A 26,514-nucleotide genomic window follows, 5' to 3' on the forward strand; every position below is an offset into this window, starting at 1 on the left:
CTCATGAAACAACCATGCCACGCTGTCGGCCGGCACTTGCATTACTCGACTACGTCATCTTAAGATATTGAGAAACGTGCAGTTATTTTTAACTTTCGTTTGCCATAAAATAATAGCTTTATCAAAAATTCAGAAAGTAAAACAAAGTTTTCCAATTATTTGCGCACGTAACTCTACTCCGTTAAGCTGCAGCACGTGGTTATAGATCGATCACGGTCCTGGGACCGGTTTCGGTTCTGCTTCTCCATCAGTGGCTCTATATAGCGTTGCTGGCGTGAACCTATCTAGGTGGTGTTTCTTGACAGCGGTGGTTTGAGTCAGAGAATTGAGCTGAGCAAGTTCAGCCCATCTCGACGACTCTCTGTTTACAAGAACTCGTACGAACGAGTCAGCTATCGTGGCGCGCATCGGCTCCGCGCTTCTCTTCTTCGCTGCAGAAAAATGCTTTCCGAAGTCCTTCGTAGGTTACTTCCGAAGCGCTGTCCACTGCGGCTTCGATGCGAAACAGGCCTAACGACGACCAGGGCAGCCAGGCAGGCAGCAGTGCAGGTCGTCGCCCGGCGCGCCCGCGCCCAGCGCCATTGTCGAAAGCGCGCTACACAGGCAGACATGCTTTGTCGCCACCTTTGTGGTTGCCGAAAGCTGATTAGTTTTTTGCGGCGAGAGTTTGTCTTTGGTGTCGTATGCAGTTCTTGTTCACTGCTTCACTAGCTACAGGAAGCTAACGACAGAAAAAGAAGCACTGAAATCCCCTGAGCCTATCAGGTCTGCTGGCCATGGGCCGAAGGACCATCTGCGACAAGTGGACTAGTGAAATCTCGTAAATATATACGGCCTTCACCATATTGAGCCCTTTTTCCCGAATTAAAGCTGTTCTTTCGAGTCGATCCTTAATACTATATAATCTGTAATAGGTTTCCATCCTCATACCTTCGTCCTAGTTACCGATTAGTTGTGTGAAAAACAATGTAAATAACAAAATATAGTACAATACACAGAATGTTTCGGAATAGTATTCGTATTGATATACTACAAATAAAAGCTGCAGCATAAATTTGCATCCGCGAAAGCGGGAACACAGTAACTAAAAACTGCGGCTGTACAAATTGTCGAAAATAGTCCCGAACTGATTTTCGCCCCTCGACGACCTCGTCAAAATCGCCCTCCAAGAAGTGCTTCTCTTGCGCACACCGGGATAGGCCGAGCTCTCGTTGGTCACATGGCGAAGCACCGCAGCCTACTGTTCAAGCTGTGGTTTGGACACAGTGCCGGCTCCAGTATATGCAGCATGGTCTAAAGACAGCGCATATACCAAGTTGCCGGCAGCGAATGACGCATCAGAAATCAGTGGCCCTGCCAGCGCTGGAGGGAGCCCAGGACGGCGGACGGCCCCCCATAGACGCCCTCGGCCAGGCAGGCGTTGGACGCGCTCGGCGTGACCGGGGAGGGCGTAGTGTCCCGGGCACGACCTGCGAGCGTGTTCCGTAGCGAATATTGAAGCGGCACCACTGTCTTACGTATTCTGTTGCGGAGCAAATTAAATTACAACTTTCACATTATCAGTGGGCACATATTTCCTTTCTTGCCAGCCTGCGTACGAGGGTGGCCAATACCTAAAGGGGTCGTGAAATTTATATCGAAAATTTTGAGCGGCATGTGTATTTGGAATTCTGACCTTTCATTCTATAGTACACGTTAGGTCGCTTTATCGTCCGTGTTGACTGATTAGCGAAAAAAAGAACAATTTCGGTTTCCCAACGTGCGTCCTCCTCAGCTGTACAGCAGTTGTCATCTTGAGCAGCCAATCAGTGACTTCTTTACTCAGCACAATATGGGGCTTAGCGAGTCCTGTTTAGCCATAGTTGACCGAGGTCAAAGCACCGTATGGACTTGAATGTGGCGTGAAAATAACGTCACGCACAAAAGCCATCGTAACTCCAAAGCAAGGAATTAAAAAATGGCCGATCTTTCCTAGCAACAGCGTCGCCAGCTAGAACGGAGTCGGCTGTTGTGCTTTGAGCCGTACAGCGACGCTTGTGCGAAAGCTTCTCCAGCGTGCCGCACTGGTCGCCGCTTCAGAACTACCTCCCCATTGCAAGCACAACGGCGGGCCAGCGGCAGCTGCGAGGTGATTATGGAAAGAAATTTGCTTGTATCATCTATACATCCTAAATCAAGTCGGCATTGGTAAAAAACCCTCAAAAATGCTACCTTTTTCACATTCCTCTTTCCCAGGGTTTATTATTTGCGTCAAACAATCGTTAGCTCATTTTTTATAACGCCGGTGGATGGGAACCAGACTGGACGGCCCGCCTGCAGGCTCGATGTATTTCACGGTCGCAAAACGAAAAACAAAACTGCCATGGTATCCGAAATTTAGGCTGCCTGCTATATTCCAGCAAAGGCAGCAGCCGAGCTTTCAGCAACGATGCCGCCTGCGGGTGCGCCGGGTGACTAACTGCGAGGCTCCGTGGCTGCCCTGGTCGTCGCTAAGCCTAGCTGGTTTCGCATCGAGACAGCAGCTTAGGGAGCTTCGATACTGGTCAGTGCTGTAATAAAGGTACTGTACGATAGCACTGCTAGCCTCACTTCATTACAACGGCCATAATCCTGGCACAGCCTAGCTTTCAGTTTCGGTAGAAGCTGTAGAAGGCGACAATGGTGGAAATAGGAAATTCAGCTTTTGCCATCCGATTGAGTTTATTATTGATGCTCTCATAAATTAGTTGTGCGCAACACAGCCAAAAGCACTGCAAGCAGTACGTTGCGATGACAGGTGCACTGTTTTCGAATGTGCCGATCAAAACGGCAACAATAATGTTTCTGGTCGTGGCAAGTACATCCAGCATGCGTGATCTGGTGTTAAATTCAACTTAATATCTAAAAACGATAGCTTGATATGATCTGGTAATTCCTGACTAAAAAGTTAGTTCCTTCCCGCGTCGTCTAAAAACAGATAAAACCACTTTCACTGTTACAGCCTACATCACATGATACTGATCTTCAAGAAAAAAGCAAATGAATCGTCTACCTATCTAAGATTATTAGGAGTTATCTCGTCGCCGAAAACGCGCGCCAGATCACGGACAATGCTGACCAAGAAGGTATCAGCCAGTACAAGCGACACAAACCAACACAAATATTTTTACGCTCAACTAACATAACATGGGACAAGTTTATCCTGGTTGTTAAAAGACACTGAAGGAGTGCGAAGATAATATTGAATATTACGTTGTGATAAAACTCATTATGATGTTCTACACCCTTCTCGCTCTTGCTGGTGTGTGTGCTGTATCCTATGTTGATAATGAGTATTAAGCTCCGACTGTCGAGTAATAAGCGATACAATGTTACTGTTGGAGAACCGACAAGCCCGCAAGCTATAGGCATGGGTTTGATCGGTGTGATCGTTGGTTCAGTGTTGTAATAATTTAGTGCAAAACATTCCATTAGTTCAGCGACAAGAGGGCAGTTGATGCTGAACTAAATTAGGTTAGCATGCAATGTTACATGTTGCTCGTGAGAGCAACGGTGGCATGCAGAGCTGCTCTCCGAGCCCCCACTCATTCCCGGCTTCACTAACTTTCGCGCGCTGCCTGGCATGAAGAGAAAAACTTAAACCAATGCAAACTTCCATAACAGTTGGCGAGGACAATCGCTGCCATAAGTTTCGCATGACAAAGGCATCCTCGGAAAATCGCATTCCATACATTGCGCCTTTGATGACGGTACGCCAGAATAGTTTCCCAAGCACTTAAATTCCGTTTTCGGGCCATATATCCTTGCTGGGCACGACTCCGTAGTTAACGATGCACCGTAATCTTGTCCGTCCTTCCTTAATAAAAAAGTAGAAGTACTTTAATTTGAAAGCATGTTTACTGTATACACGCGCCATGACGAAATAGGGGCCAGCGCTTAGCGCACAGGATGGCGAGGAAAGCCACCATGTTACAGCGCTGACGTCGGTGAAAGTCGCAAAGAATGTACCCACACAAGAATGCAAAGGCTTGTGAATCCACTCCGTGTTATTCAATCTCTCTCGAATATTATGGTCCTCTGGGTTATCGGAAATACACAGGGGAATAACCTTTCAAATTGATTATTCGCACAATAAAAGTTTTTATTCGATATTTTCGAAATCTCGGAAAACTGCAAGTGAAAACGGCAGTGCTGCTGATGTTAAGGGTGTCTTGATGTCAGCGCGCCTCTGGCCATCGAGGCACCCTACTACCTCGCTCTTTTACGACGTATGGCAGTCACGTGACGCCGCTTAGCTCCTGCGCCTGCTGTTCCTGGAACTTTCCTCGGTCCCCTTTTGATGGCCTTTAATGGAACGTAGATACACCGTCTGCTGGGCAGGAATGACAGGTAGCGACGCAATCGCGTGCGACACGTTTACACTGCTTGCTCCAAGAGGATGACCCTGGCTAAACAGCTGTCGTTAACAGTTTGTCAACTGTGGCACCGACGTTTGTGTGCCTTCTATGACCCCCCACGCACATCCTTCGCATCCCTTCACGTGCTCCTCCTGCATGTGACCACCTACCATCTTCGCTAAGACAACCAAATGCCGACGGTTCCGCTCACCTGAGCTGCGCGCTCATAGCTCTGCATGGCGGGATCGATACACTCGTGGGCGCCAAGGAACTGGTCACAAGCAATGCATCGCAGAATCCAGCACTACCGTCCGTGCTGTCCTCCGACACATCGCGAGTGTCCAGGAGCCTTTCGCACTGGAGATGTCCCCAGCGGACACCACCTGTAGTAAAGCCATATCACTCATTCCGGTCCAGAAACAGCGGGAAGAGAGGCTCCGATGTTTCTTTGTAAATTGCTTTTAATAAAAAGTTAGGACGAAATGAGACATTCCGCGGAGGAACTGTGGAGGAGATGCAAACCGGAACCGAAACTTCTCTGGCTATCCAGCACGCCATTGAAAATGCTACTATGGTTGGCCGGGGAATGAACGCTTTCGTAGCGTGAAGGACGGAGGGACGCTCTCACTAAGAATTAAGCTGCCTTTTCTTTATGTGTTTCAAATGTTGTTTCATTTGAAGTTTTCTTCAAACAATTCCTAACATACTGGGCGAAAAAAAATTTAAAGTTGGAAGTCTGCAAGATAGTGTTATGGAAATATTGTAGGTAATCGTCCACTCTTCTTATATGCAGCAAAATCTGTCTTTTAAAGTATTTCCATCGATCGCATCGAACTTTTAATGCTGCTGTAAAAAACCAATGCGGAGCAATTTTGACGATAACAAAAATGTGAGTAGAAAAAAAAATGCCAGTCTGCCGTCGGGTGAGCAGCGGATATATTGATTGTTGCAGTGAAATTTTACATTATATGAAAAAATAGCGTTCATGAACGGTTTCTCGCTCAAAGACGCTTTTGTCTAGAATTGTTGGGTGTGCTTAGCGACGTGACATACTTCCTTCAAAGAAAGACGAAACTCTCGTAACAGAAACAGTGGTAATTATGCTTAAGTTTCATTACTGCTCCTGCAACCAATTATATGTCACAAGAAGCAAGCTGTCGTCCTTGAAGGGGCATGAGACTTTTCTTTGTACTTTGCAGCTTCATATCGCTCAAGTTAATGATACCGTTTGTTAGATGATTACCGCTTAAATTTCTTTAATTTGGCTCCCCTCAGTCCTTCTCTCACCTGTCAAAAGATAACTGCTTTCGCTGTTCCTCTCCGCGATGCAACACGATGGTGGTGAAGGAGGGAAGAACTAATACAGATCCGAAGAATATGTCACCTGTGTGGCGTAAATGGACGCCTCACTTTCTCGACTAGCCCGGTCTGGCAAGGCTCCTTTACTCGACGAAACAAAGCACTATGTGCTGCAAGCACCATCGTCCTGCCAGCTTCCTATTATTCTGCGCATGTCTGAACTGCTTCTGCTTACGCTTCTTTCGCTAGCATAATCAGGGTGAATGCAATTTTGCAGGCACTAGCTACCGTCTTTTCCAAAAGCGTCCAGCCTGCCTGCGTTTCTTCTCCTTAATTCGTATATGGTGGGGAACGTACAGCTTTCCCAAAAATCAAAAGGTCTTGAAAGAAGAGGAGAAGGGTGGTCCATAGCTTACATTGATTTAGAGCCAGGGAGGTAGCCTAAATGCTCCATTGTACGACCCAGAAACAAACCGTATAGCGCGATTAAAGACGGCGCGTAGTGGGTACCTGCTTCGTGGTGTCGGCGGTGTTGGATCGTGAGCACGCACATTGGCGTGCAGGAGAGCGTCGTCGCGATAGCTGCGTACCGCTCTGGATGCGACCGATATGGGCCACCCCAAAGCAGCGTCGCCGCCCCATCTGATGCCAGTGGCAGCTGCCACTCAGCTCGAAGGTGGACTTGCGGTAGTATGGCCTTGCATCCAAGGCATTCGCTTTGATGGCCCTTGACGCCGGAAACGGTTGCCTGAGAACATGCAAAATAGCGTGCCATAATTATATTGGTTTTAATGGTACCTAAGTGACTGAACGATTTCGCTGCAAACGCAGGTCGTAAAGGTGGAAACACTGAAAGCACGAGGAAGCGACAGTCTCCAGTTTCGTAGGAATAAGTTCAGATAGTAACAACTAATTCATCCTCTATGACTGCGAGACCTCGGATGCTATGGGACTAATACATGGTCTATACAGAAATAAAGCGTATCATTCAAGGGTTATGGCGAAGCCAGCAACGCTCTCCCCAACCATGAAGCGTAGCGCACTCTTCAATTCGAAATCATTTCTCGCCTCATGAGTGGCATGTACAGGATGTGTCACCACGGGCTGCGGACAGGAAGTGTGGCCACAGCGCGTCCTCATGAACGGTCGATCATCCACTAAGAGTGCAATAATGATTAATAAAGACTGAATGGAAAGTGTAAATGACCAAAGTGCTAAATAAAATTATTAATTAAACAAAGCAAGTAATTTCGCTAATTACTGTGGGTAATTCACGAAATTCGAGAATTATTATAAATTCTCCCAGAATTAAATAAATAATAAAATCTGTAATTAAATGTATCGTTAATTAATTATAACTAATAATAAATAAATTACTAATTAACTGATTAATCAATTACAGTGTGTTATTAAGTAATACCTATTTAAATAGCTAATCCCAATGATTGCTTAAAAAAAGAGAACGGTGGCGTCATAGGCGTACTTTGTTGCACCATTAGGAAATGTATTAACAACGGGACCCATGTCTTTGGATGTGGTCGAACCGAAGTTAGAGCGTAAGGGTGTGCAGAAACGGTACCCAGGTAAAGATTTCGAAGATATAGTAACACAGGATGCAATCGAAATCGAAATGCTTTCGAATTTCCACACGCAAGGACACTTCAGTGCCTCTTTAATGTTTTTCACCAACCAGGAATGGGTGCTCACAAGGAATGGGTGCTTCTCTGCAATGGCTGCAGGTCGTTGATGCCTTCGTGGGCGGGTGGGTCTCGGTGTGGACCAGGAACACGCCGACGCGGTACTGCAGTGAACTCTGCTTGCTGTCCGCGTCGGCAGATGAGGCCAGCGCCGTCTTGAGGCACGCGCTCGACAAGTCGCCCAACTACAATCTCCGCCCGAACTGTGCGCCTGCGCACGGAGCAGAAGAAGAAATTGACGGCCGATTTGCGCAGTTACGCCAACGGCGAATCAGGTCCGCTAGCAGGCACCTCTCTTTTCACTTCGGTTCCGGTGTTCGGCTCCATTGTCCACGGATGGAAGCTGTTCGCATAGCGATAAGTGGTTAATGCCTGTATTGCGGAATTGGTCATTCTGCACTTTACATTCGTAGGTCCTTGGAAGTCCGCGTACCACACCTGACGCAATGGCGCACCGCTTAACCGCTGCGCCACTGCGCCAGGAGTGGAATGAGGACTCACAAAGATCTATTAATGTAAAGATGAGAATGAGCAGTTCCGCATATACGGGCATTAACAAAAGTAAAGTTTCACAGGTCCTTTCGTCTTCCTTATTGCACCAGCGGTGCCCCGCCAGAGACGGTTTGTTCCAACTCTAAGACTGAAGCTTATTTCTTCGCACCAGGGGTGCCCCGTCAGAGACGGTCTTGTGCTCAGTTGAGACGCAGGGATAAAAAAAGGCAATAACTGAAGATTTATATGCAAATATTTACAGAATATACAAGTTAGATACAACGGCAACAAGACAAACAACCAAAAGGTGGATCTGGCTAATACTAGGGGAGGCCCCTACTCGGCGTAGCCGAAGATGCGTAGCATCTCACCTTAGCCCAGAACCCCGCTTCCAGCTCCGGGGCCCGGTTTTAAAGCCCTAAAGGCCCGGTCCACATTTCGTGGCTTCCAATCATGTTACAATGTTCACATGATTGGTTTAGGGAGAGCCTGACCAGCCCTCCAGCTCCCGTAAGGTGAAGAACCCTCTCCACCACAAAATAAAAACAAACACAAATACACATTCGTGCCAGCACGTGCGCGAATCGGTACCGCGGGGCGGGGGGGACACCTGAATTTCCCGGCGCGTTCGCAAGCAGCCGCGTTCCAATGACCCCGCGTACACTACCGACCCTTTACACGCCCCCCCCCCCCCCCCCAAGATTCTACAAAGGGCTCAAATGCCACTTTTAGAATTATAAAAAGAAGGGATCGGTACGGGTCACAAAACCACCCTGTGGGTGACATACCGCAGCTACACAAGTACTGGCAGCGACAAAACCAAAAGCAAAATAATGCACACGCGCACCAACACATTACAGAAAATGCTTACGGGCACCAAGAAAACAAGCAAATTGCACACTAAAATACACCCAGTGGCATGCCTGCCGTGCGCCGTAACACAGCGTCCAAGTTGGTGGGTTGCACCCAGTTCACCACCACCGAGTAGACACCCTCGTCCTGCTCGCGAACGAGCACACGCACACACACAGACACTCGCAACTTGAGCGTTCAGTAGCACTCGCACGACGTCCGTAAGTGGCCACGTGAGCCTCCTTAGTCGCACCGAGCGTCCTTGTGTGCGTTCGAGCCACTACGCGTCTCAACACAAATAACGCCTAACTGCCACTCGGCTCATTAGGCTGGTGCCACAGCAGGGCAAGAATTCAAAAATTGCTGCCCTCCAGGATCGAAAACAACGTCCTGATCCTCGATAAGTCCAAATCTTTGACCCCACGACGCACCTGAGGGCCCGCTCTCTCTGGCGCGCCGGTACGAGCCGCGCGCTGCATAAGGAGCATAGCCCCTGCCCTGTCTAACCGTACCACTGACGCCGGTTTTGCTACTCTTGATCTGGCATACTGCAGCACGGAACGTACTTCTCCACGCAGCGACTTTCAATTTGAAAGCCACGCCCTTGCCTCCTGCTACTTCGCCTCGCTTGGAACCATTTGCCCCGTTCCTCCACGAGCAAACACTGATGTTGCCGTTCCCTGCTTGATAGGCATTTGCCGGCTTCGTGGCATCGTCTAACTCTGAGGCTGCATGAGACCCCTCGCAGTGAATTGACCCTAATTTGCCTTGTGGCAAGTCGCCACTCATTTCCGGGTCCTCAAATGACCTGGCCGGACACACCTCGGGTGCGTTCGACAATTGCACGGCGCTCCACCCGGTAGGCGCAACAGGCCCACCTCCGTTCTCTGGCTCGGATGGAACGCTCCTGCCATCACGAACGCTTCGGGGCACTTCATGCCCTATGCCCGGCACAGTCTGTGTTTGCAGCAATGCCAAATTTCCTTCTTTCACTCGCTCGCCGATCTGGCGTCTGTCTTCACTGGTCGTTTCACGCTGGACCAACTGCTCTTTTTCGCAGCTTGCCTGAGACCAAGCTTTTATTCCTGAGCTCGCGTCCGCGTCCCTGGTCTTATCTGGGGTAGAGCTAATCTCTGCAGATTGATCGTTGCCCTGTTTGTTGTCGCACAGTTTGGTCTCGATCGCCCCCAGATGATCTGACTCGGGCTGCTCCCTTTCCTTACTAGCCGCCCGCGTTGGCGGAAAAGCTGTGATATTTCCGCGCCCTTCAGGAATCTCGTTCTCACTTCCTGAAACATTTGCGGCCTTTCCTAACGAAGATGCGTTCCCGCATACCGGCTGATTGCTTTCAGCGTCCTCACTGCTATTTTCATGACCTGTGCATGACAAGCAGAAGGCTTTACCTTCCAGCACAGGTGGCCTCTCGTCTCGCGACTCGGAGCAGTTGTCCCTCGCTAGTTCACTAGCTCTCCTAGTCTCTTTGAGCTCAGCGAGCTCCAGCGCTAGCTGCTGGCGCTTTGCTTCTAATTCCTCCAAGACGCACTTAACATTCTGAGGTTTCTCCTCGCACAGCGGCGCTTTTCCTCCATTCACTTTCGCAAGTTCAGCCTGAAAGTACGCTAAGCGCGCCTTCGCTAATTCCACTTGGTACCTCACATCGAGTGAGGGCCGGCATGGATAGCCCTCCATACCGCCGTCTGTGTCCCTCAACTGTCCTACCGGCTCGAACACAGGGACGTGAACAATGCGACCAAGGAAACTCACGGTTTCGATGCGTCGATCCGCATTGCCAGCTCCTTGGCGTCGGAGTCCACCGCCACTTTCCCCGGACGCTGCGATGAGCTGTCGCACGCCGCTGCTCCGCCGCCGGTGACCGTCAAGTTATCGACGCGCTGCTTTTCTGGACCGTATGCAGTCCCGCGTCGCTGGACTTCTGCCGTGGTCCTTGCGTCCTTGCCGCCGTCTCTCCGCAGGTCCTTTCTCGAACGCTGCTGTTGCCTGATCGTCGCCTTTCTCCCTGCGTTCAATCTTCTTCCTGCGCCGTCTTCCGATGGCCGCAGGATCCTGTCGACTGCGCCAGTAAAGTTTCACAGGTTCTTTCGTCTTCCTTATTGCACCAGCGGTGCCCCGCCAGAGACGGTTTGTTCCAACTCGAAGACTGAAGCTTATTTCTTCGCACCAGGGGTGCCCCGTCAGAGACGGTCTTGTGCTCAGTTGAGACGCAGGGATAAAAAAAGGCAATAACTGAAGATTTATATGCAAATATTTACAGAATATACAAGTTAGATACAACGGCAACAAGACAAACAACCAAAAGGTGGATCTGGCTAATACTAGGGGAGGCCCCTACTCGGCGTAGCCGAAGATGCGTAGCATCTCACCTTAGCCCAGAACCCCGCTTCCAGCTCCGGGGCCCGGTTTTAAAGCCCTAAAGGCCCGGCCCACATTTCGTGGCTTCCAATCATGTTACAATGTTCACATGATTGGTTTAGGGAGAGCCTGACCAGCCCTCCAGCTCCCGTAAGGTGAAGAACCCTCTCCACCACAAAATAAAAACAAACACAAATACACATTCGTGCCAGCACGTGCGCGAATCGGTACCGCGGGACGGGGGGGACACCCGAATTTCCCGGCGCGTTCGCAAGCAGCCGCGTTCCAATGACCCCGCGTACACTACCGACCCTTTACAACAAACTAACGCTGTTGCGTCATACCCTTAAAGCGGAGCTTAAGTGTCTCCCCCAATTGCCCGTCTGTAAAGAATCCTCCGAAATTTCGGGGAGCGGAAGATTACCCGTGGTGACTGTTGTTACCAGACTGCAATTGCACACGTGCCTTTACAGCGACCGCAGCTTTGGGAAGCGCGGGAACTCCTTTCTGGAGAATAAAATTGTGTAAAAAATTTGTGTTGAGAATTTCGCTTTGAAAAGCATGTGTTTTCGAACTTACATTCCACACCATCGAACGTCTAGTAGCTGCTTCGATACTGAATCTTTTCTACGTCATTTGTACCCACATTTCGTTCTGCGTTGCACTATAAATTGAGAATGCACCACTGCGGGTCTTCAATAGATGTCAGTAATGTCCAGGAAGTGTACCGCCTTTGCCAAGAGTAACCATATGCCTTATGGTTAGGTCCTTACTCTTAAAGTGGAGCCGTTATGGCTTCCCTCAAGATTAAAACGTCTTGAAAAGTGAGGACACGAGTTTTCCTCACCTTACACTGACTTAGAGCTCGGGAGGAGGGCATAAGTCCTCCACTACAGGGCTGAATTAAAAGCACACCGTACAGATCGGATGCTTTTCGGTCTTTCAGTGGTTGACTGGAGAGAAGGCGCTTTCAGGAATGCAGAAATGGGTGAAGAAAAGTTGGTCCCCACACCCTTACGAAACATTTCCCGAATTCCCCACAAGTGCATTTAAGGGCATCACCAAGAGACGTGACTTGCGACTATTCGCGCTAAAAAGCCGTAATGAACGAGGGGCCTCGTGTGAATGGGGACCTGCATCTGCGCAATTCAGTAAGGTGTGATCACTGATCTCCACTAGGTGGCTGGATGCCGCATTCCCGCTTTCCGAGACGAGCGCGAGTGAAGCCACCGGAAGTTGGACCGCTTGTCCCGGAAGTCGGGTGTCTGCTGTGTATTTCAATGCAAAAAGTCGCGACTTTCGCCCTTTCGTTCTCAGTTTTTTGCGTTGTTCTCTTGTAATTTCTGCTGTTATATGAAAGTAACAAGCAAGCTGAACGCGAGAAATGTGAGCATTGTGTGCAGAACCCTGTAATTTCAGAAAAATCGAAGAAAACAGGCATGCAGGTCTCACCCTGCCTCGGCAAAGGGGTACGTGCATTAAACACTATGTTCTTGCCTGGTTCTTGTCTGCTGAGCGTGAAGGAGAAGTAGTGGGATGACGATGAGGCTAGGTCATCTTAAAACCGAATTTAGGAAAGGCACAGCGCGAGAGGAACGACTAACAAGAAAGACGAGCTGCAGAAGCGCTATTAGAAGTCAACTGCACCAAGCACCACGAATAAAAGCCCATTCAAGCTTAACTTGCTACAGTACGAAACAGTACATGACACGCTCCGTCGAAAAAGCAGTACCATACCTTTTGGAGGCGCTAATGTGAACCAAGCGAACACCTTCGACACCTCACAAGATAGTAGCCTAGCCCTCGCTCCGGTTCGGTCTAAAATAATTCGGTAGAATGGTCGCTGCAAAGTAAGCTGCCTGGTGAATGTTTCAACCTATTCTTTCTTATGATTATCCCCCATTGATAGCATAACTTGGGCTTGAGCGTGGGAACAAGCATCACAGTAAAGAGCAGAGTTGGCGAAGCTAGGCAAACGAGACGACACCGAGCCGAGTAGACGAGGCTCCATACTTGCTGCGTGTAGTGACGTCCTGTCGTCTGCTAGTGTCGTCCCATTGAGATGCAATGGACCCTCATTTTTGAAACGTCTTTCCCGAAGACTTCGCTGGTCTCCTCGCTCAGTTGACGTCGCAACAGGTAGGCATTGTCATGTAGAAAGACGAGAACGACGAAAAGACGAAATGCTAACTAGGAAAACAAAACTGGAACTGAAAAACCGTGCTGAGGTTCGATTTCATGCACTGCCAAAGGCTGACTTCCGGGACAAGGCCACTTACTTCCGGTGGCTTCACTTTCGGGCGTCCGATGCGGCATCCAGCTCCCCTAGTGGAGATCAGTGGGTGTGATCGTATATTGTTTTGAAAAGATGTGGCAGTTTGAAATTAAAGTTTAAAGAGTGCGCCAGATCTCCTCACTCGGCTTCAATTCATGTACTAGGGGCAGAAGAAAAAGTGACTGTTCTCTCCTGTGCGGCCGTCTTTAAGCCTACAGCAAGTCAGCCGCATAGCGGCCCTAGTTCCGTTCTGTGGGGTCAAAATGGAAGTCGCTAATCTGTTCTCTGATTTTAATAATTTTTTCTTGATACAAGTTACAATCAAAAAGCAACCTTGATAATTTTATATATGAGAAAATATAATCAGATACAAAAATAATATATTTTTTAGCATAGACCACAGAACTTCCCACTCGGATGGTTTAGTCTTACTCGAATGAGTGCATTCCGCAACGTGTACACTGCAACGGTCTCGCTTGGGTGTTGTATGCGAGACTGTAGCAGCTGCTGGGCTCTGTCATTTTGTACGCCATTTGTGAAAGTCTTCAGAAGCACCTTGAAGGCTTCCCAGTTCGTAAGGCTAGCTTCCTCATTCTCAAACCAGATTCTTGCTGGTCGCTTCAAGGCGAAGAAGACGTACCTTAATTTCGTGGCATCGTCCCAGTTGTTGAAGATAGCCACACGGTCGAACTGTTCTAGCCATTCTTTGGGGTCGGCGCCAGGCGAAGCGTCGAAGGTTGGTGGCACCCGGGGCTGCTGCAGAATGACTGGAGTCGACGTCTGGGGCAAGCTCATGGTGGACGTTGCTGTTTGCTTTCGCTTCCGGGCAGACTGAGGCCGAGTCCCGAACTCAGGTGCGTCCGCTAGCAGATGTCGGCTTGCGCAGTGGACTGGAGTCAGGTCCTGCGGTGAATGACTGAGAGGACTGCCGTCACGACTCGCAGGGGGTGTCCGGTACATGGAAGGCTACCCAGCACCTCCCTCCAGATGTCACGTTGTAGTGACGGCAGTCCAGCGGTCACGAACACAGCAACAAGACTTGCAAACGAAGCTCTTTCTTTGGGCTGACTTGCGCCCGCAAAAGAACTAAACAGCACGGCGGCGGCGTAAGCAAGAAACGAGCTCGTCACGAATGCCAGCCGCTCGCTGCACCGCTGAATTTAAAGCCGACATGGAAACTTCGAGACAACCGGTCAAAATCAACTACAGTAATCTGGAAAAACGCAGATGCAGTTCTTCATGGCTGTGATCAATCGAGATTAGTCCGGTCGCTTCTCGCGTCACTAACACAAATGATAACGCCCCGTTCCTGCGGCCAATTGAGAGCGAACGAACGGACACTACGATGATACGTGGCAATATACTAGTCTGTTGCTGTGGTTATGCTCAAAAAGCAGCCGGAAATACAATAATACGCCAAACTCTGTGTGCGACTGAATTCCAACAAGCTGCAGCGGGATGCACCGGACCAAGTCGGACACCATGCGCCGGTATCATCGCTCGGGCGATACCAGAGGCGCACCCGTGGTAATGGCACCGTATGTAAAACTTGCGAATACCGGCATCACTACAGCCACCACCGAAATCTGTTCCGGTTTTTCCCCCTCCATACGGACCTTTAACATTTGGCGACATGGGGAACCACCCACAACGGCAGAAAACTAACAAAAAAGTAAGAACGAACTGAAGCTTGCCCTGTACGGTATGTTGCTTGCCCGCTCCAATGTATTGAGTCGATTTATCATAGCGCCATTATTGCGGTCGCTGAGAATATGAAATGTTCTTTCTTCATCCCAGCTTCATTCTGATATTTTTTTATAGCACAATGAGCACTGCTCACCGTTCACACAAGTTTAACGTTTATGTATTTTTTTATTTCGTACCACGTTTCTTTCCCTCGCATGACAATAACTGGTGGAGAAACTCGGCGCTCTGATGAGTCAGTTACGTGTCAGACTCTAGCGTGATATAATCGTCTCAAATTATTATCGGAGGGAGGGAATAAAAGTTGCAATCAGTAACTGAATACAATACACGTCTTGACGGCACGACGAGGCCCGCCTGCGAAGGCAAAAATGTGTAGGAAATCGTACTGCGTCATGTGTGGGCACGATCACTTTATCAATCTCATCGGATGCACATAGTGTCGCATGCTGAGGACCCCTTCACCCGTAGCTCGACGCACGGGACCTAAAACAATTTGGCAGTTAAGGAAGCGCTAAACTTTTTTTAAATTCATGGTCTTTGAATTAGGTATTTCAGTTCCCGTTATCAAGGACTGCACAGCTATCACCTGAGATTGCCTGTTTCCTTACCAAGGAAGAGTTGCATGATTCGTTTGGCGTAAGCGTGTCTTTAACACTCGGTAAAGATTGTGCATCGCTGCCGCGCGCTTCATTACCGCTGTGAGCACAGATTGGAGCAGAGCAAGGAGACGATAGACACAGAGAAAGACCACGGCAGAGGCGCTTCGTGTCCGTCATCGTGCTGTGGCCAAAACATTTGTGTTGAGAAGTTGGATCAACCATCCCGACGATCCGCGCTTTTTGAGCGCTGTCAGCTAGAGCTCTTTCAGGACAGCCGCCGAGGCATGTTCTAGTTGAGAAATCTTCGGCACACGCGCGTCGTCTCCGAAGCTCCTCCAGCCTACACCGGAAACCTTTCTGTGGTTCCGATGAGCAGTATGGGTGAGGGCGAGTGACGCGTATTTTACTGCATGGGACAAAAGAGTGCTGACCTCGGCCGTTCTTAAACACTTCCAAACAGGAAGCTGAGCGGCGCCTAGATCCGTGGCCTAGATGTTTCAGATGGAGTGATGACAAATCGTGTGTGAAAAAAACTAAGTCGTTTTAACTGAAGGTACGGCCATCAGGTAGGAACTCTGAATTTCCTTCCGAAGTAAGGGTAGCGTGGCAATAAGAATAAAGCGTTGGCATTCGTGAGGCAGTACTCACGCAAGCACTTTGGTGGGCATTACTCATCCTAAGTATCCAAAACCTCCTCAGGTCTTTAATAAAAAAATAAGCGATAACTCATTGCCTTTAGGTCATAGTGCAGTGGCACGGGGCAGCGATAGGATGCGCTGAAATAATCGTGAAATCTCAGATTTGAAGGTTTGTGCCACTATAATCTGACAACGCTCATGATTGTGGCTCTGCTAAGTACTAGGTCCGTGATGACTGATTCCAGGTCACTGCCAGATGGCTTGGTTAGATGTGGCCCTGTGCGCGGCACAGCTACATCTGGTAAGCAGCCCATGGTATACTGACAGCAAACGCGTGCCTTCACCTAAACGACGCGTGAATGCCGCAAAACTTTCCATTAACAATAACGTCTGGAGCATCGGCTACAGACAACCGTAGCAACACAAGGAAACGAGACAGTCAACGCCAGAGCCTTTAGCGTATGCACCACGAACGCGTGGATTTCACAGATGTATGCCCCATACCATGTAATGCCCCATGTAATGCCCCATGTAATGCCCCATACCAGGGGCCTTTGAGGTATCAAATAAAAAAAAATCAAGCTTAGTTTAGCGAGGACATTCATGATAGTAAGTTTTGCTGTTGCATTGAAAGATAAAGGGGAAAGTAGTCAAAAGTCAAACCCCGCCTTTATAGGCCACGCATTGCCCTTTCACAAGCTGCACTCATGTTAAAAGTTCATCACATTAACCGGATACCCAGCCCGGAAAATCACTTAGAATATTATGAATTCCTAGGTCACGTGAGTTTTCGACAATAAAAAAATTACGGGACACTTTGTCAAGACTAAAGTGTGAAACGGCAGAAGCCTGGCGCCATTGCCAATGATGTATGTTGGGGTCTCATAACTGCCTGTAGGAATGCGTCTCAACTAGCCATGGACGTCTACGGTCGCTACTTTGAGGCGCGAGAGGCCGACCCATCCGCAAAACACACTGCCGCCGCCGCGCCGCGCCCAAGCAGACGGCCGCCACAACCGCGCTTCGCGACAGCGACGTCCGGGCACGCCGCCGAGCACAGGCCGCCGCGTGCGCCGATGCGATGAGTCAGCCCGTGCAGCGCCAAGCCGCTCCGACACCCGCGCCTGACGACAGTGACGGCACACACGCGCGGCAATCAGGAGGCGCGCACATGCGCTTTGCGACAGTGACGTCACGGATTGGAGGAGACCAATCAGGAGGCCGGAAAGACTGGACAGATTCTGCTAACATATGACCTTGACAATGAGTCATTAAAGGCTTCCGCCTTAATATATTTGAAGTGTAAGGGAGACGACGGGCCTATGTGCGACCCGCATGGCCATCGCCTGGTGCACGCTCTTGGCTGGACTAGCTGATCTCGGACTGCTGTTGGCCCTGCTCCCAGTACGAAGCTTCTCCCTATAAACCCCACCTTACAGAATGAAATTATCACACAAGCCTTAGTAATAAGTTGTCTTGATGGGCACTGGTAAGTCGGCTGAAGACTCTTCCGGAAACAGCGTCTATCTCTATCGTACCTGACCGGCTGGGATAAATGGGAGACCCTGTTGAGCTCCGCTGACCCGGGCACGCAGATGATCGCGACGGACCTGGCCACCGATGTCATGGGCCATCATGGACAAATGAACGTCTGAATGCAGTGGGGCAGTGCTGGGGCCCAGGGGCCTACGTCCCCTAAACACCCTTCAATCAATAAAGTTGCTTCCTCCTCCTCCTCCCCCCCGCGGCCCTTGACCTCGAAGGCGGGGCAGGTGGCCGTCACAGGCGCGAATGCCTGGTTAGTGTCTGGCTTGACGAACTCGGCGACCGGCGTACGCCGGAATGAACGCGCCGCAAGGATCGATGGTTGAGCGCCGCTATCGCGGTACAATCCGATTCCCTGGCCACCGGCGGTGAGGAACTCAAGCAGCGGAGGCATTCGTTCCGGTGGGGCCTAGGCGGTGATATAAGGGGCCAGACCAAGAGGAGTGGTGAGTGTATGGGGTCACCCGCGAGCAGCCGGCCGGGAAGGCGCGCTTCCGTGCCAGCTATGCGCGGGCGTTCTCGGGTCCCCAACCCGTGGCGCAGAGTCACAGCCACGGCGGGTTCGGACGAAGTAGGCAACGAACAGAGTACGCTAGGAAACCGTTTATTTACCTAGCGCAAGGCAAAGCACACTGCGGAAGAATGTTCTATCCGATAATAGATGGTTCAGCAGCTTACCAAGTCGTCGTCGACTGGCGTTGGATAATCCGGGAGGGCGCGGGCAGGAGACGGGGTCGGCGGGGCAATCGGGCAGTCACCACGGCGAGAGGAGAGACTAGACAGCCTTTGTTCCCGCGTGAGCTTCGCCTTTTAACCCCTACGACATTACCTCCCTCTTGAGCAACTTGTTGCAATCAAGAGGGGTCGTTCACCCGTCCCTAAGACGCCAGAGCGTAGGCGTGACGTCACGTCCGAGCTGAGGGTGAGGAGAGTTGCCGGGTGCCATCCTCTCCCCATTCCCTGTGGCGTGCGCTCTCGTCTCGTGACTCGGCGCGGGGCGGCGAGGGATATCTTATATCCCACATCCTCCCCTCCTTAAGAAGCCTCCCGGACAGAGAAGCGGGCGCAACGTTACTTAATCTTCTCCGCCATCCAGGGATCGAAGTTCTTCGGCTCCCGCTGGTACACTTGTTGATGTCCGCGCCACGCCCGCACCGATCAGCTGGTCCGAAGGCTTGACCACCCGCGAGATGCCGACGTCGAAAGGTGGCTTGTTACCGGTCGCCGTCTTCCGTGTACGCGCGGCTGCGCCGCTCCGGTGAATATGGTCGACCGCCTCCTTGGCCCCGGCTTCGATTGCTTGGAGGCCAGGTTCGTGGCTGCGCCACCCTCAGAGACAGGGTCAGGTGGCTTCAGAGGCGAGGGCCGCGGCGCTTCCAACGTAGATGCCGGGCGGTTGGGCTGCCCTGGCATGCCCGGTTAGCTAGCGAGGGCCCAGGGTTGAGGTGGTAAAGGGGGCCGCGGCTGCTCTTTCTTCGTTTGGACAGCTTGCTCTTGGGTAGGCGGGTGCGGCGGCGTACAGTCGGCAGGCGTTAGGCAGGCGGTTGGCTCCGATGCGGCGTGGCAGGTAGCAGGGGCGCCTGGCTGCTGCAGGGAGGCGGCTTCAGGTCGCGGGCTGGGCGTAGCGGCGGGCCATGGGCGCGGCGCGTTGCCGAAGCTGGATGGTGGCTTCTAGTTGGTAGACGTGAACGATGTCGTTCTGATGCGCCCTGCTTCTTTTCCATCTGCGTTGAAAAGGTCAACACAGAAGTAACCAACTCCCGCAGCGCGTGCTACGTAGCTGTACGGCCCTCACGAGAGTCATGAGGGTTAACGCAAGTAAGTCTTACGTAACATTGATTGGCATGAGCGGCCCGTACGTTCATGCATCTAACGAGACTGCGTGTCAGCCTGCGCCCTCGCTCTAGTCCGCGCAGGCAGATTTTATTTCTGCCTACGGAGCAAGTTATAGCGGGACGCGGAATTCGCCGGCTGATCGCAGCGCTCGTTTTCCGACTGCGGCGCGGGTCGGGCTAGGTCCTCAACCCACTCATCTCGCTGCACGTAACGTTTCAGGTCGCATACGTGCACCGGTCTGCCTGTCGGTTTCGACCGCAAGTCCTCGAGCCTGTAAACGAGCGAGGAAAGCTTCTCTCGCACGCGAAACGGCCCGATCCATTTCGGCGCCAACGAGGCCGCGAACTGTCTGCTAGCATCGCTGAGAACGTGTTGGCGCCGAAGCACCAGATCGCCCACTTCGTAGCGAACATCCCGGTGCGAGCGGTCGTACTGTGCTTTCTGCTGCGCCCTAGCAGTGCTCAAGTTTCGGCGAGCCTTGTGTAAGGCCTCCGTCATCTTAGCGCGCAGCTGCGTCGCGTATTCAGCTCGTGCTGACGAAGCGACTGGCGTCTTCCTGCTGTCCGTTAGAACCCGGTCCATCGGATTTAGCAGCTCTCTACCCAGATTGAGAGAAGACGGTGCATACCCAGTCGAGCGGTTAACGGTCGAACGCAAAGCGAACGCGATCTCCGGCAGGTAGGAGTCCCAATCTTTGTGCCTCTCAGAGTACGCGACAAGCATGTGCTTAATGTTGCGGTTGACTCGTTCCGTGGGGTTCGACTGAGCATGATAGGTGGTCGTTTTCTTGTGCTTAATGCCGAGTGCAGCGCACGAATCTACGAACACCTTCGCAGTGAAGTAGGACGCGTTGTCCGTTATCAGCTGCTCTGGGAAACCGAACCTGGTGAATACGTCCATCAGCTTCTCCATGATCACTCGTGCCGTCAGCTTTCTAAGGGGGAAAAGTTCAACCCACTTGCTGAAGTGATCCGTGACCACCAGCAAGAACTTGTTCCTGCTTGGTGTCGTGGGATACGGTCCCATGATGTCACACGCCGCGATTTGCCAGGGAGTCTGGCTGTTAATCGGCTGCATGAAGCCGGGCGGTCGTCCACCCCGGGGCTTCACGCTTTGGCACACATGACATGAGAGGGCGTAGCGTGTTACGTCCCTTTTCATGCCAAGCCAGGTAGCAAAGCGACACAACTTAATGTAAGTCTTGGGGCCGCTTGCATGCCCAGCGATGCACGAGTCGTGAAAGTAGCGTAACAGTGCCGCTCTCAACGCTCGCGGTATCACCACCTTGAACGCCTCGCTTGTGTCGTTCTCGGATGGGATATACGAGGGGCGTTCAATAAAGATTTCCCCTGACCCACTTCCTTTGGACGGAGAGCAACGATACTTCGCATATTTATTAGTCCTTCTCTACATAGGTGCCACCCAGGGACACACACTTCTCCCATTGTTTTATTCAACTGTAAACACCTCGCTTGTAGAAGTCAACAGGTTGCACCAAAAGCCATGTTGTGACTTCAGAAATCAGAGTCTCATCATCTGGAAAATGCTTGCCCTTCAAATATGACTTCATTGTTGGAAAGAGGTGGCAGTCTGATAGTGCAAGGTCGGGTGAATAAGGGGGATGCGGTAGAATTTCAAAGCCGCAGCAGCGTGCTTCCATCTAGGCAACATGTGAGTTGTGAACTGGGGCATTGTCTTGCAGAAGGCGGACACCTTTGGTGAGCATGCCACGTCTCTTGCTTTTGATGGCCTCCCGCAATTTCCGCCGCAGTGAAGCATAGTATGCCTCAGTAATCGTGGCACCCTTTTCTAGGAAATCCATCAAGACTACTCCGTGCTGGTCCCAAAAGACCGTGAGCATGACCTTGCCCGTCTAGGGCTGGGCGCGTGCCTTCTTTGGAGGCGGTGAGTCCAAGTGCTTCCATTGCATCGACTGGAATTTAGTCTCCGGATCACAGTGATGGACCCAGCTTTCATACTGTGCAATCAGTCTGTTGAAAAAGTCCTGCTCGTTTCCATGGCACATGATCAAAAGAGCCTGGGAGCATTCGACTCGTTCCTGCTTTCGGAAAGGTGTGAGCAGCCGGGGAACCCAGTGAGCGGATACCTTACGCATGTGAAGATGGTTCTGAATGATTTTTTCCACGGACCCCACACTAATCTTGATATTTTGGGCTAGGTTTCGAACGGTTATGCGGTGATTTTCTAAAATTGCGGGCTCCACTTGCTGGATGGTTTGTTCATCGATAGCGGTGTGAGGTCGCCCTGCAATCGGAGCCGTTTCCACCAAAGTCCGACCACATTTGAATTGACGATGCCAGTTCTTTACTACATCATATGATGGGGAATCCTAGCCATAAACCTTTTTCATCTCATCGAACGTCTCCCTTGGAGTGCGGCCTTTCAAGTACAGGAACTTGATGACTGCTCTGTATTCCATTGCATCCATTATCACACCTCACACCACTTCAGCACGTGTGAAAAGAAGACCGTTATTAGTTGAGGGTTGCACATTGACACGTGACCTATAGGGACTTAAGTCATTACACATGCGCAGTTTCAGCATCCTGCATTAAGGAGAAGTGAGTCAGGGGAAATCTTTATTGAACGCCCCTCGTACCTCAGCAGGACGCCGTCGGAATCCAGCAGATAAGAATCCAGCGCGCTCACAGCACTACCAGCTGTTTCCAAGCGCTCCGCACCGACAGCAAAACCAGCTGTTCCCGTGTGCGCGGCGGGCCGGCCGCCCGGCTCCCGGAGCCCGTCGAACACTTTTCGACAAAATGAATCCATCTGCTGAGCTTCGAGCAGCTCCTTTCTGCTGAACACGATCCCCACGGAACTCGCGTAGTCCACGTGGTTCACGCTCTCGCCTGGGGTCAACGGTCGGTCCGTGTCCCTTACATCGGCTACGGCTGGGGACAGTCCCACACTCTCTCCCTCTGTCGGGCGGTCGGTCGCGTGACCTTCCTCGCTCTGGACAGGCGCTCGCGAGAGTGCGTCAGCCACGGCGTTGTTCTTCCCTCTGCGGTAGCGCACGGTAAAGTCGTAACGCTGCAGCAACAGGGCCCAACGCGCCAGGCGGCCGCTCGGCTCGCTGAGTCGTCTCAGCCAGGTGAGCGCCATGTGATCCGTCTCGATCACAAATGCCACCCCGTCGACGTAGTAGTCGAACTTCCGCAGAGCAAAAACTATCGCGAGACATTCCTTCTCTGTCACCGAGTAGTTCCTCTCTGCCGGCGCCAGTGAACGGCTCGCGAACGCTACCGGTCGGAGGACGCCTTCATGCTCCTGAAGCAACACTGCTCCTAAGCCCAGGTCGCTTGCGTCGGTTTGAATCACAAACTCCCTGTTTAGGTCGGGTAGCTGCAACTCAGCCGTGTCCGCGAGCACCTTGGTGAGGTTGCGCAGTGCAGCCTCTTGCTCGTGACCCCAACTCCAGCGCTCGCCCTTCTTCAAAAGCTTTGTCAAAGGTGCCTGCAGCGCTGCGCAATCCGGGATGAACTGGCGATAAAAGTTCGCCATTCCCAGGAAGCGTCTGAGACCAGCTAGATCTGACGGCGACGGAAACTTAAGCAAAGCCTCGAGTTTATCCTCGCACGGCAGAATGCGGCCTTTGTCGATCGTGAACCCCAACAGTGTTATTCGGGTCGCGGCGATCTGCGCCTTCTTCGGGTTCAAACTGATTCCCGCGGACCTCAGCCTCCCTAGGATGTCCCTCAAGTGGCGCAGGTGTTCCTCGAACGTTTTTGAGTACACCACGATGTCGTCTAGGTATGCGAGCGCGTGGTGCCACTTCGCATCTCCCAGAACACGGTCCATTAGGCGCTGATAAGTAGCGGGTGCTCCTACCAAGCCAAAAGACATTCTCTTGAATTGGAAAAGACCTCTGTGACAAGTGAAAGCAGTCTTCTTCTTATCACGCTCATCCATTTCAACCTGAAAGTATCCACGGCTAGCATCGAGCGTAGTAAAGTACTTCGCCCCACCTAGGTTGGACACTAGGGAAGAAATGGTTGGTAGAGGGTACGCATCCTTTCTCGTAACCTCATTCAGTCTGCGGTAGTCCACGCAAAGCCGATATGTATCGTCTTTCTTGGGAACTAAGACTACCGGGAAGCCCCAAGGGCTGTTAGACCTCTCCACAACGCCAGTATCGATAAGTTCGTCTAAGGCGCCGTCTAGTGCTTTTCTCTTAGCCAAGCTGATTGGTCTAGGATTGCACTTCCAAGGCAATGCATCACCCGTGTCTATTCTGTGCCTTACTAGTGTAGTGAGGCCAGACCGGTCTGTGAATGTCGCGTTGAATTCGTAGAGGAGAGATGACAAACGTGCCTTCTCCCTTTCCGATACGCTGTTCACCTCCGACAACAAAGGGTGCATTGCCCTCACTGGCACGGTAGAACAGCTTTCTACCGCGACAACATTCTCTGTGGGCCCTCTCTCAGCGGCGACTGTCCGCCCGCATGCTTGTTTCCGGGCCGGCGGGGGTGATTTTCCACGGTCACTCCCCGCTAGCTCCGCGTTCGGAGCCGTAATTGACTGCGAGGCCGCGGGCGCTTTTGCAAAAAGCTTCAAGGCGCCGGTGGTGCGCTCTCGATAGCCTCCGCTGGCTATGTCTATCACAATGCCTGTCTTGGCTAGGAAGTCTCGCCCAAGAATTACAGGAACGGATAAACAGGGAAGATGAACGAGGCGTTGTCGCCGCACGCGTCTTTCCCAGCGAACCACTATCCTAGCTGCACCGCTGGATTGCGCTGTGCCGCTCGCGAGGCGAAAAGTGGTATCGCACTCTCTCAACCGGATTTTGTTCTGGCGGAGATGGTTTAGCACTTCGTCACCGAACAAAGAAGCGCTTGCCCCTGTGTCGAGTAACGCGGTGAATTTCTTTCGAGCTATCGTTAGCTCGATGAACGGCGCTGGCAAGTCAACAGAACTTCCTACGCGACATGCCAAAGGCGCTAATAAACCGGGGTTCTCTGTGTAAGCCGCGCGGGATCGAAGGTCGATCACCGGCGGCTGTAGCCGTTTCCCGACCGTGTTTGGTCACGGGCGGGGAGGCGGCCACAGTCGTGGGCGAAGTGCCCCGGCTGGTCGCACCGGTAGCAACGGTTGTTCGGGCTCCGACGGGCTGGGCGCTGGTCGCCACGTTCCGGTCGGTCGTCTCGATCTCGCGGTGCGGACGGTGGGGGCCGCTCGTGCGGCCGCGTGTCGGCCTCGCGATCTCGGCTACAGGTGTTCCGCTCTGCGGCAGCGTGTGCTGTTCGCAGCGCGTAGCTGAAGGGGTCCAAAGCGCGGTCGGACAATTCCCAACCCCTCGGGACACGCTCGTCAGCAAATTGTGCTGTCGCTTCAGCTCTAGACGGACTACGCGCTGAGCTGCCATTCCACGCGCAGCGCGGCTCGAGTGACTGCGATGCAGGTGGCGGCGGCCGATACGCTCGCGCAGAGAGGATGTCTCCCTGGATGCGCTTCGCCTCAGCAGCTAGCTCGTCCAGATCTCTAAACCTGCCTCCTCTCAGGTAGGCCACGAAAGTCGGGTGCGCTTGTCGTGTGACACGCTCAACTTTCTCCGTATTTGTGGCGCGAGGGTCAGCGAGGCGATACAGTTCGTCCATCGCTCGGACGTACTCCAACAAAGACTCGTCAGGGTGCTGGGTGCGGAGTTCCAGCTCTCTCCTCAAACGCCACTCGTAGTTTGCGGGGAGGAATTCGTCGCGGAAGCTTGCGCTAAACTCCTCCATTGTCCTCGCTCGGTTGCCGGTTAGTCGGTACCAGCGGGCCGCTTGCTCCGTCAAAGAGACAGGCACAACACGCGCGAGCAGTTCGGCGTCTGCAATTCCTGTCGCTTGCTGATAACGCAGCAGACGGTCGAGGTACTCATTAGCCCCTGTTCTGTCATGGTACCCCGTGTAGGTAGGTACGTCTATCCTAAGACGGGGTGCCTGGGCCGGGGCTTGCAAATTGTTTTGCAACATACCCGCTAAGCTCTGCATAACTTGCATCGCGTTCTGCAAGAGCACCTCGGATGACTGCGGACTAACGCCCCCGGAGTTGGGCGCAGCCGCTGATGGCGTCGAACAATGAGGCGTAGGTGCCCTATTGTTCGCACCACGGAGCGGCGAGGTGCCCGATGTGGTGCCCTCCGTACCAGGCCTAAGTCCTGCCGACGCGCCCGGGAATGCAACTCGGCTATTCCGCGTGGAACACTCAAGATTTACGCCTTCCAAAGGCAAGTCAAGTAGGGAGCCCTGGCTCTGTGCCGCTAGCTCTGACAGCATGAACAAAGACTGGAAGTCAGGCCTATCAGCTGCCATCCTTTGTTAGCGCGTCGACAGTCGTTCGCTCCAACAAAGTACACTGCTCAATGCCTAGTTCGCCCCACGTTCGGGTGCCAAGATATGGGGTCGCTCGCGTGCAGCCGTCCGGGAAGGCGCGCTTCCGTGCCAGCTATGCGCGGGCGTTCTCGGGTCCCCAACCCGTGGCGCAGAGTCACAGCCACGGCGGGTTCGGACGAAGTAGGCAACGAACAGAGTACGCTAGGAAACCGTTTATTTACCTAGCGCAAGGCAAAGCAAACTGCGGAAGAATGTTCTATCCGATAATAGATGGTTCAGCAGCTTACCAAGTCGTCGTCGACTGGCGTTGGATAATCCGGGAGGGCGCGGGCAGGAGACGGGGTCGGCGGGGCAATCGGGCAGTCACCACGGCGAGAGGAGAGACTAGACAGCCTTTGTTCCCGCGTGAGCTTCGCCTTTTAACCCCTACGACATTACCTCCCTCTTGAGCAACTTGTTGCAATCATGAGGGGTCGTTCACCCGTCCCTA

The 26,514-nt window shown here is 52.0% G+C and overlaps 1 protein-coding gene across 1 annotated transcript; it reads right to left on the reverse strand.

Moving 5' to 3' along the window:
* Window positions 1-1,344: 1,344 nt before the first annotated feature.
* Window positions 1,345-26,081, reverse strand: LOC149354519 (uncharacterized). Its single transcript, XM_089575996.1, has 2 exons — window positions 24,737-26,081; window positions 1,345-1,469 (listed from the first exon to the last, which is right to left on the reverse strand). The coding sequence occupies exons 1-2, from the start codon at window positions 26,001-26,003 to the stop codon at window positions 1,345-1,347; spliced, it is 1,392 nt and encodes a 463-aa protein (XP_089432122.1). The 5' UTR covers window positions 26,004-26,081.
* Window positions 26,082-26,514: the final 433 nt, after the last annotated feature.

Source organism: Amblyomma mixtum, chromosome 3 (genome assembly GCF_055824585.1).
Source record: "Amblyomma mixtum isolate Tamu chromosome 3, ASM5582458v1, whole genome shotgun sequence".
Classification (NCBI taxonomy): Eukaryota; Metazoa; Arthropoda; class Arachnida; order Ixodida; family Ixodidae; genus Amblyomma; species Amblyomma mixtum.

Coding starts and splice junctions, on each gene's coding strand:
- LOC149354519 (XM_089575996.1), bottom strand. CDS start 26,003: ATGGCAGCTGATAGGCCTGACTTCCAGTCTTTGTTCATGCTGTCAGAG. Junction 1,470..24,736: donor CTGTGGCCGCCTCCCCGCCC/GTGACCAAACAC, acceptor ACACGCTCGCAG/GTCGTGCCCGGGACACTACG.